Source organism: Chiloscyllium punctatum, chromosome 10 (genome assembly GCF_047496795.1).
Source record: "Chiloscyllium punctatum isolate Juve2018m chromosome 10, sChiPun1.3, whole genome shotgun sequence".
Taxonomy (NCBI): Eukaryota; Metazoa; Chordata; class Chondrichthyes; order Orectolobiformes; family Hemiscylliidae; genus Chiloscyllium; species Chiloscyllium punctatum.
In genome coordinates, this window is record NC_092748.1 from 82,704,956 (window position 1) to 82,716,185 (window position 11,230).

Here is an 11,230-nt window from a genome sequence, read left to right on the forward strand (position 1 = left end):
AAACAAAAAGCAGGAATGCTTCGTTGGGAGGCTCACTGAAGATGTTACCATAATGGTGATGAAACATCTGAACATGAATCTTCCAGCTCAGCGAGCAAATCTACATCCAGAACCTCAACCTGAGCTACAAATCTTCTCAAAACTCGCTCCCTTAAAACTTGCCTCTATTTAATGTCATAAGAAATACAGCCCCCACTCGGGCAGAGAGTCAAGATGAGTAGGGGACTGCCTGACATTCAGCTTGTTAACCCTTATGTGGACAGTATCCTGACGCTGTCCATTTCCATACTCTTGGACCGGTATCAAAGACTACCTGGACTTACTGTCCCTGGATCCCTGAGTGAAGAGTATCCCCCTTGACTTGACGGAGGCCTGCTGACAAATATGACAAGCTTTCTTGCTTTGTATCTATGCTAAACAGCACAGCAGGACAGAATTCGCAAGATGCCCACACTGTTTTCCATGTTTGATTAGATTAGATTCCCTACATTATGGAAACAGGCCCCTTGGCCCAACACGACCCTCCGAAGAGTAACCCACCTAGACCCATTCCCCTACCCTACATTTACCCCTGACTAATGCATCTCACACTATGGGCAATTTAGCATGGCCAATTCACCTGACCTGCACATCTTTGGACTGTGGGAGGAAACCGAAGCATCAGCAGGAAACCCACGCAGACACGGGGAGAATGTGCAAACTCCACACAGATAGTTGCCCAAGACTGGAATCGAACCTGGGTCCCTGGTGCTGTGAGGCAGCAGGGCTAACCACTGAGCCTTGTGAATACTGCCTAATAGACTTATGGTTAGCATTACTGCCTCATAGCACCTAGCACCTGAGTTCGATTCCACCCTCGGGGCAACTATCTATGCGGAGTTTGCATGTACTTCCTATGTCTGTATAGGTTTCCTCCAGGTGCTCTGGTTTCCTCCCACAGTTCAAAGATGTACAGGTTAGGTGGCTTGGCCATGCTAATTTGCCCATAGTACCCAGGGATATGTAGGCTAGGTGGGTTAGCCATAGGAAATGCAGGGGTTGGGTTGGGTGGGTTGTTCCTTGGAAGCTCTGTATGGACTTGACAGGCCAAATGGCCTGCTTCCATATTATACGGATTCTATGATCAAAGGTGTTTTTCTTCACAAATTTCTCCACGAGGGATAGGTGATACAGGTTTGTCCAACTACTTGGAGCATTCCAAGGCAGCAAGGCCAGCCCTATCCTTTGTAACACCAGGGACAAGTTGTGACACTTGATGTTTATGTCCCAAGGGTCTACACACAGCTTGATGCAGTCTCACACAAAGGCAGCCATCAGAGTGAAGGCATTGAGTACTTTCTTTCTTCCTTCGTCCAGCACTTTATACATGGTGTCTCTTTGGATCTGGTCCATCTGTGACTTCCAAATAAAAGATGGCTCAGGTGACTGAAGCAGCACAAGTTCAGGGAATAGGCCAGACTTGAGGCACATACATCAACACAGAGTACCTCACACTTGAGGACCAGGAATTTACCCACAATGGAGAGAGAGCAGTGTTCCCATCTGCCTAGTTCTGCCTCACTTTGGCAACATGCTCCGCCCAAATTTTGGCATATGCCACAGCCCCTCCAACCCAAATACCCTGCACCTTCAGGTAGTCTGTCCTGAGGGGGAAAGGGGACAAAGGATCAATCAGCCCAATTCCCAAAGAACATGGCCTCGCTCTTGCCTCAATTTATTTTGGCACCCAATGCCAGTTCGAACTGGTCGCCGATGTTCATGAGTCCACACAATGGCAGTAGAAAACAGCGACATCATCCATGTACTGGGAGTCCTTGACCCACAGACCTCCATTGCCTGGAATAGTAACCCCTCTCAGGCTCATATTCTTCCTGGTGGACTTGACAAAAGATTCTATACAACACACAAACAAGGCAGGAGAAAGTGAGTTGCCCTGCCTGACTCCGAATTTGACTGGGAAACTTTCTAATTCCCACCTATTAATTGAGACTGCATTACTGAAGTTGGTATTCAGGAGTCAGATTCAATTGCAGAAACCCTCCACAAAGCCCATTTTGGATAGCATATCTCTCATTTAAGTGCATGATATCCTGTCAAAGGCCTTTTCTTGGTCCAGTCTGATGAGGCAGGTGTCCACTCCCTGTCCTACACGTAAGCAAACATATCTCTGAGGAGTCTGAGGCTCTCAGAGATCTTCCTGCCCAGTACAGCACAGATTTAATCGGGAAAATCACCAATCTCTGAGCAGACCTGACCCAATTGGCAATGACCTTAGACAGGATTTTGTAATCCACAGTCAACAGTGAAATTGGTTTCCTCCCTCTCCTTCTTCTGCTTGTAGATGAGTGATAATACCTTTCCTCATGGATTTGCACATGGTACCTCCCAGAAGCACACTTTGTATACCTCCAGCAGGTCCTGGCCAATCAAGTCTCACAGAGCAGAATATAATGCAGCCAGTAAGCCGTTGCTTCAGGGCATTTTATTCTTTTCAAAAGGACTCGAGGGCCTTAGTCAGTTCATCTAGAGATAATGGCTGGTCCAGCCTTTCCCACATACTGTCATCTCAGACTTCCATGATAGAGGACAGGAACAATTGGGAGGACATGAGCAGTGGACTTTGTGTTATACAGAATGGCATAAAAGTATTTGCCGATCCTCAGGATGTCAGACTGAGAATACTTTACCGAGATATCTTCTTCCTTCAGGCTGCTGATCATAGAGCTTTCTCTGTACAATTTCTGGAAGAAGAAAAGCGAGCATGTCTTGTTCTCCTTCACAGAGCAGACCCAGGACCGGAAGTTTACCTTGAGGGCCTCTAAGGCAAAGATTACAGCTTGCTGGCTCTGCACCTCATGGAGATCCTCCATTGACTGCAGCAGGAACAGGCTTGCATACTTCTCTGGAGTTTTGAAAGCTTTCCCCATCTCTCTTGTCTTCTGAAGATCTTTGATAATAAATAGCCTCTTGATGTTCCCCTCGACTGTTTCCCACCAATCTGCCGGACACTCAAAGAGGGGTTTCACGGTTCTCCAACTTAATTACTTTTGAGTTCTTTGATGTTTCCTGAGATCAACATTCAGCTTCCATGTACCCTTGCCAGTTTGCTGATTGTCCTGTAGGTGACAGTCAGTCAGCAGGAGGCAGTGGTCAGAGAAGAACACCAGCTTGATGATGGTGGATCTGACTGAGAATGTACAGGACACAAACAAGAAATCTATCCTTAAGCGGATAGGTCTGTCTGGCTGCGACCATCTGTATCTACATTGCACTCTATCTGCAGGGCTGCTGAAGACATTGTGCAGGTTGGCGTCTTTAACTGTTTCTGGAGTCCAGTTCACCATCAGCACCTCCGGATCATCCACCCTCATCGATGATACAGTTGAAGTCTCTGGCCAGAATGACTGGCCTGGATTTCACCAACAGCTGTGGGAGTTGGTGCAGGATGGCCAGCCACTCATTCTTTACCAACAGGGCATGTATGTTAATTAGTCTCTGTACAAGGAGGTGCCCACCTACCACTTCCAAATCGAAGGCCCAGGGGCCCCAAGTTCGACCATTTCCTGTAACTGCTGAGGTGCCGTATTCTTCACTCCTGCTGGAACAGGAGGTCCTCTTTGACACTGGCCAGGTAATCCAACATGGAGACACATCACTTAGTTGATTTAACGTTGCACACATTAATACTAGTGATTTTAAAACCTCTAGAATTGCCAGAAACCCAACGTCTGTTTACCCAAGGTCTCATTACTGGGCCAGTCCCTGTATCCCAGTGGTGTGGGCAAACTGTTGGACTCTTGCAGGGCTGAGGTAGCTGTCCTCTTCCTCCCTGGGAGTGCTGCTGTACTCTACTCCTTATTCAAATGTCAAGACGATCCTCAGTGAACCTCCCATCCAATTCTGCCACATATTCCACCATAGCCCATGTTGCTCAGACCCTTTTAGGCTCCACCCACTATTACTAATTAAAGGCTCAGAGATGAAATTTATTTCTATATCAGGAAGAAAGTTCCAGACTTGATCCTACAGTGCAGTCAAAGTGCATTGATATGGTTTGTTAACAAGATTTGTATATGTGGAGTTACAGTCAGTACATTGGTGTGTTAATGTTAGAAAAATTAATAATGTTATACTCTAATGAGCAGGTCGAGAGAAAGACTGATGAATACAAAAATGAAAGTAGTGTGTGTCAGCATATGGAAGCAATGCCCATAAACTAAGTATTTAGTTTAAAAATATCATTAAAGCTGAACCCACTGTAGAAATATACCTCTACACAGAGAACTATGAAATAAATACAACAAAAGCATTTGACACTAACCTTTTATGTTAAATTAGATTCAAGGCTGCACAGCACCTTGCTCTGTCCTGAGCTTTCGATCTTACTGTTTATATGACATGAATTTAAATAATTGTATAGCATACATCATTGTCTTTGTTGTTCATCTTTTATCTTTTGAAACCATGATCACTGTCAATACAAGTATAGCAGGCTGTACTGCAAAGTTATACTCAGCCTGCTGATCAAAAGGTGCATTACACCATGCAGACTACCAAAATAACTGAAAATTGCATTACAAATTCTAATCTAATTTTCTATTATTAAGAAAATATCAAATGAGAAAATGGACATTGCTTTAAATAATATAAAAATGATTTTTCAAGAGAAATTAACGTCCATTACAATCCCATTGTGCTAAATGAAGCAAGAAGAGTCAACATTAGCTGGAAAATGAAAAAATTGAAAGACTGCAGATCAAGCCCTAAAATTGTATGAGAGCAGCTGGTCTTAACCAGATCAAATCAACCTGAGGGAACTGGACAATTGATTCCCTGAATCAAGAAGTAGAGATAGATCGATTAGAATTCTGACTAGTAGCATAAAGTTTCACGAATAACAATTGCCTTAAAATAACCATTATCCATGAAACTATAAAGCCACCACAATCTTCCCAGACCATACAGCTGCTCTCTCATTAGAAAGAGACAACTGGTGACAGCTTAACTTGATGGTCACCATGCCTCAGGCAAGGAGAGAGGTTGACAAGGAAAGTCTTTCCTGGTCACCTTGGCCAGTTCAGAAATTGAACCCAAACTACTGACATCACTTATTGTTACAAACCAACCATCAAGCTAACTGAGCTAACTGACCTCCCATGAAACTATATGCTAGTAAGAAATCAATTTCTTTGGAAGTGAAAAGACCTTCGGATATAGGAGCAGAATTAGACCATCAAGTCTACTCCACCACTCGGTCATGGCTGGTATAATGTGTGTTAACCTTAAGAGAATCCTGAACTAGTCAGTTCCTTTATGCTTGAGATTCATGAAAACATTTTCCTACTTAGAAAACAGTCTATACCTTTACTGTTCCAACCAATGTGTATAACCTCATATTTTCCCACATTGTATTCCATCTGCAATATCTTTGCCCACTCTCCTAACCTGCCCAAGTCTTTCTAGAGTCTCCCCACTTCCTCAACACTACCTGTCCCTCCACCTATCTTTTTCATCTGCAAACTAAGCAACAATGCCCTCCATTGCTTCAACTAGATCATTAATGTATAATGTGAATAGTTGTTGTCCCAACACTGACATGTCTGTAACTCCACTAGTCACCAGCTGCCACCCTGAAAATGACTCAATTTGTCCCCATTAGCTGCCTTCGGTCAGTCAGCCAATTCTTTATCCTTTCCCCTAGCATAATGGGCTCTTATTTAGCAGCTTCTGTGCAGCATCTTGCCAAAATTCATCTGGAAATCCAAATTGATCACACCCATTGGCTCTCCTTTGTTTAGCTTGCTTGTTACCTCCTTAGTCGAGTGTGGGGTGCTGGAATAGTATAGCAGGCCAGGCAGCATCTGAGGAGGAGGAGAATCGATGTTTCGAGCATAAGCCCTAATGAAGAGTTTATGTCTGAAATGTTGATTCTTCTGCTCCTCGGATGCTGCCTGATGTGCTGTGCTTTTCCAGCACCATACTCTCGACTCTGATTTCCAGCATGTGCACTTTCTCCCTGTTACCTCCTTAAACAATTCTAAGAGATTTGTCAGGCATGACCTCCCTTTGACAAAACTGTGCTGATTCATGCTGACTTCCAAGTTCTCCACAATCACATCTTTATTAATGGACTCTAACCTTTCACCGAAGACCAAGGTCAGGCTCACCTGCCTATAATTTCCTGCCTCCCTCCCTTCTTAAACTGAAGTGTTACATTAGCCACTAATCAGTCCCCAGGCAACATCCCTGACTCCAGTGATTCCTGACAGACCACCATCTATACCTTTACAATTGCCTCAGCTATCTCCTTTAGAACTCTGAGGCGTAGTTTATCTGGTTCAGGTGATTTATCCACCTTTAGACCTTTTAGCTTCCTCAGCACCTTCTCCTTGGTGAGGCCACTACACTCACCGCTGCCTGCTGACTTTTGAAGTTCTGGTATACTATTGGTATCTTCCACCATAAAGCTAATATAAAGTACCTATTCAGTTCCTGTACCATTTCTTTGTTCTCCATTACTACTTCTCCAGCCTCATTTGCAGCGGTCCAATGTTCATTCCTGCCTCTCTCTTACCTTCTTTATTTCTGAAATAAACTCTTGAAATCTTCTTTTATATTAGTAGCAACCTTACCCTCATATTTCATCTCCTCTCCCTTTATTGCCTTTTTAGTTGTCCTCTGCTGATTGGGAAAGACTTCCCAATCCTCTGGCTTCCCACTAATCTTTACCATATTGTATCTTTGTTTTGCTTTTATAGTGTCCTGACTTTCCTTGTCAGAAGGCTCAATTAAAATAGGTAGACACAAAGGATAAAATTAAAAGATGCATGTTATCACATAAAATGATTGGCAAACAAATATCATATACACTTATCCATTTTAAGAGGAATACAACCTTGCATTTGGAAGCCACTCTGTCTGGTGGTTTATCCTGTTTTAATTATTTGTTTGAACCTTTCTAACCAATAAATACAGTATTGGTTCCCAAATTATGGTCACATGCCCTCTGCCAAAACATTAGTGCGAAGTCACTTATTTTGTTTACTTCATGTTGGTGACCGGGGTACATAGGGAGCTAGAAAACTCCCTGTTATTGCTTCAAGAGTGTCTGCAGTCTCAAGCTTTGGGAAGGCAGAGCCTTTAGTCCAAATATATGTCTGTAGATATGTCCTTGAATTTTCTATATCCATGGGTCCTCCTTTGCATTATTTCATTCTACCTATGTGATCCTGGAAACCTGCTCAAAACACACACACACACAGAAATTTACTGTGACACTGGTTACAAGCACAATGTGTTAATAATGTCTCATTATATTTGTAAATTTATAAATTCAGAATTTAATCATGTCCAAAATGAATGTTTAGCAACACAAATGTTGTGTGGTAAATTTTAAAGGAATTAGTTGTCAGTAGAAAGGATTAATTTGCCAGCTTGTTTTACAAAGGATTAGAACAAAACTTCTAAAAATGAAGGCAATTGAGTCACATTACATAAATTATATTCTTAATACTTTTCTGATAAAAAAAGACAAACTGAAAAGTCTTTTCACAGCGATACAACTTCAGTTCAATTCCTTTTTAAGGCATACTTTACCCTAATAGCTTGAATGTTTTATTTCAAAGGGCGTGTCATATAAAAGTAGAGAGGTTTTGCTTGTTCCCAGTGTAACTGACTGTGTTGGAAAGTAAAGAACTCCTCCCAACCATTTGGGGTGGCATGGTGGCTCAGTGGTTAGCACTGCTGCCTCACAGCACCAGGTACCCAGGTTCAATCCCTGCCTCGGGTGACTGTGTGGAGTTTACACATTCTCCCCGTGTCTGCATGGGTTTCCTGCGGGTGCTCCGGTTTCCTCCCACAATCCAAAGATGTGCGGGTCAGGTGAATTGGCCATGCTAAATTGCCCAGTGTTAGGTGAATCAGTCAGGGGTAAATATAGGATAGGGGAATGGGTCTGGGTGTGGATGTGTTGGGCTGAAGGGCCTGTTTCCATACCATAGGGAATCTAATTTAATCACTTTCCTTTTGCAACTTATTGACCTGTATTCTTAACTAGTATGTTTTAATCTATCTGTAAGAAACACACATCTGTACAGAATGCTAACTTTCTGTAAACAGTATTTAACTTAATCTCTTGAATCTCTTTATAAAGCCTGTCAAGATTATACTTGTAATCTCAGTTGCACACTTCTATAATACCCAGCGTTATTTTTCACTCCAGACATGCCTGTTTTCTCAGCCAGACTGTCTATGGCATAGAGTGTAATGAGGGGCAAAGGAAAGTATTTGTTTCAATTTGTTTATGGAATTCTGGAAGAATTGTGGCTGAAACTAGATGTATAAAACAGTTGCTCCTGAGAAAGGGAGAAGCTAGGTTAGAACTGTAAGAAAGAGGTTACCTCGGTGGAAGGAATTTAGTAAACTTTCCAGGCCAGAAGTGCTTGATTAAAATACTGAAGACTCTTTGAAACTGAGTTTATGAAGAAGCAGCAGTTTAGAAATTATGCATTAGTTCACTAGCCAGGAAATGAATGTAACCTGTGACACTTTAGAACAGCTCACTAATCCCTGAGGACAAATAATTGGTTATCATCAAGTGTGATCATCTGATTAGCTTGTGATGGGAGCATACAGCTCTCTAACTGAAGTATTAGGGAGCTCTACCCTCAAGTTTCCTCCATCTTCCCTGATCCTTCTTTCATCTGAAGACGGACTATTCCCTGTCTCCAAGCATTCATTATTATAATTTATTCCTAGGGACAGTTAATTTACCAAATGTCAATCATGTGCATGAACCTTTCTAACCAATAAAAACGGGACCACTATCCAATTAGTCAGACCGGTCACATCCACCTGTCAATCGTTTTAACCCAAAATTACTTTTCTTTGTTTACCCTATACCAGAGACTGAGAGGTCCAAGTGCCAGAAGACTCCCCAGTATCTGTTCAGGAACATCTGCAGGCTCTAGTGACACCTATTTGTGAGGACAATTTTTGTGACCTTTATCTTTCAATTCTCTTGTTCCATGACTGGTGAGAACATCAATACTGTTCCAACTAATTCCATGAGAGTTCTGTACTATCCCCATTCTATTTTTCTTATTTCGTAGAGGTGAAACAAATTATTCACCACAATAGTTGGCATCTGTTAGGTACAAATGTAATTCAATTGTCAGGATATGAATATGGATAAACTGTTTGATTTCCAAATTCAATGTCCCCGATCACATAAACATGATTTAGAGTCATAGAGATGTACAGCATGGAAACAGACCCTTCGGTCCAACCGGTCCATGCCGACCAGATATCCCAACCCAATCTAGTCCCACCTGCCAGCACCCGGCCCATATCCCTCCAAACCCTTCCTATTCGTATACCCATCCAAATTCCTCTTAAATGTCGCAATTGTACCAGTCTCCACCACATTCTCTGGCTGCTCATTCCATACACGTACCACCCTCTGCATGAAAACGTTGCCCCTTAGGTCTCATTCCCCTCTCACTCTAAACTTATGCCCTCTAGTTCTGGACTCCCCAACCCCAGGGAAAAGACTTTGTCCATTTATCCTATCCATGCCCCTCATAATTTTGTAAACCTCTATAAGGTCACCACTCAGCCTCCGACGCTCCAGGGGAAACAGCCCCAGCCTGTTTCAGTCTCTCCCTATAGCTCAAATCCTCCAATCATGGCAACATCCTTGTAAATCTTTTCTGAACCCTTTCGAGTTTCACAACATCTTTCCGATAGGAAGGAGACCAGAATTGCACGCAATATTCCAACCGTGGCCTAACCAATGTCCTGTACAGCCGCAACATGACTTCCCAGCTCCTGTACTCATTACTCTGACCAATAAAGGAAAGCATACCAAACACCTTTTTCACTATCCTATCTACCTGCAACTCCACTTTCAAGGAACTATGAACATGCACTCCAAGGTCTCTTTGTTTAGCAACACTCCAGAGGACCTTACCATTAAATGTATAAGTCCTGCTAAGATTTGCTTTCCCAAAATGCAGCACCTTGCGTTTATCTGAAATAAACTCCATCTGCCACTTCTCAGCCCATTGGCCCATCTGGTCCAGATCCTGTTGTAACCTGAGGTAACCCGCTTCGCTGTCCACTGCATCTCCAATTTTGGTGTCATCTCCAATCTTACTAACTGTCCCTCTTATGCTCGCATCCAAATCATTTATGTAAATGACAATAAAATAGAGGACCCAGCACCGATCCTTGTGGCACTCCACTGGTCACAGGCCTCCAGTCTGAAAAACAACCCTCCACCACCACCACCACCCTCTGTCTTCTACCTTTGGCTAGTTCTCCCCGTATTCTGTGAGATCTAACCTTGCTGATTTATCCTGAAAGGAAAGGGACACAAAATCCAATACCATTTTAAAGACTGCAGATTGCTCAATGTGGAACTATTTACTAATTTAACTCTTCTTAGGTATGCCAGCTGAAACAACCACTGCGATTTGCTGCATGCTGTTTGGTGGAATATTTGAAAGATTTCCAAAATTGAAAGTGTGTTTTGCCCATGGAGGTAAGCATTACATTTTAGTTTCTCAAAGAATGTGCCAGTGTCTGTGAAATCCATCAATTCTATCGTGCAAATCAGACCAGTACAAAATTGATTACCCAAAAACATCATGCCCATTCATCTTCTTTTGCTGTCAATTGACTAACAAATTGCTAGAAGGTCATGTCGCATTATTGTTGGTGACCAATTTCACTCTCAATTACTTTCATGATTTTATATTGTTAAAAATTATTTTCATTTAATTGATAACACTGAAGGCTTTATGTCCATTCCGAGCTGGTCTCAATACGTTAGAGATTGGCCTTTTTGTTGAGCCATTGTTTATACAAATTCAGTGCATAAGTAATCACCTCATGTTGGCCACTTAAGAGTAGAATGAGAGTCAAACACATCTAAAAAGGCTTAAACAAAAAAGTAGTACCCCTCTTGGAAGGTAACATACCCTTTTCTGAATGGAATCAGATTCATATTCATTTGACTACTTGTACAACATTGCCAACTTGTATACAGGTAATCCTCATTTTGTGTAACCCAATTAACATTATTCCACTTTAATGCTGCATTCTTAAAATCTGTTACCTTGAAATATATCTTCAGAAGTTGTTAAATTCTGGCTTAAGAGTCATGCATTTTATCTAATTTAACTGTGTAAAGTATATCTGTTACCTTCAGTGATTTATTGCACAGTGC

The 11,230-nt window shown here is 42.2% G+C and overlaps 1 protein-coding gene across 2 annotated transcripts in view; it reads left to right on the forward strand.

The window, feature by feature from the left end:
• Positions 1-11,230, forward strand: part of acmsd (aminocarboxymuconate semialdehyde decarboxylase) — a 64,258-nt gene that overhangs the window by 39,968 nt on the left and 13,060 nt on the right. For both annotated transcript variants that reach the window (XM_072579665.1, XM_072579666.1), the window contains one exon: positions 10,448-10,543. In XM_072579665.1, coding sequence (XP_072435766.1) covers positions 10,448-10,543 — 96 coding nt within the window. The remainder of the gene's footprint in view (positions 1-10,447; positions 10,544-11,230) is intronic.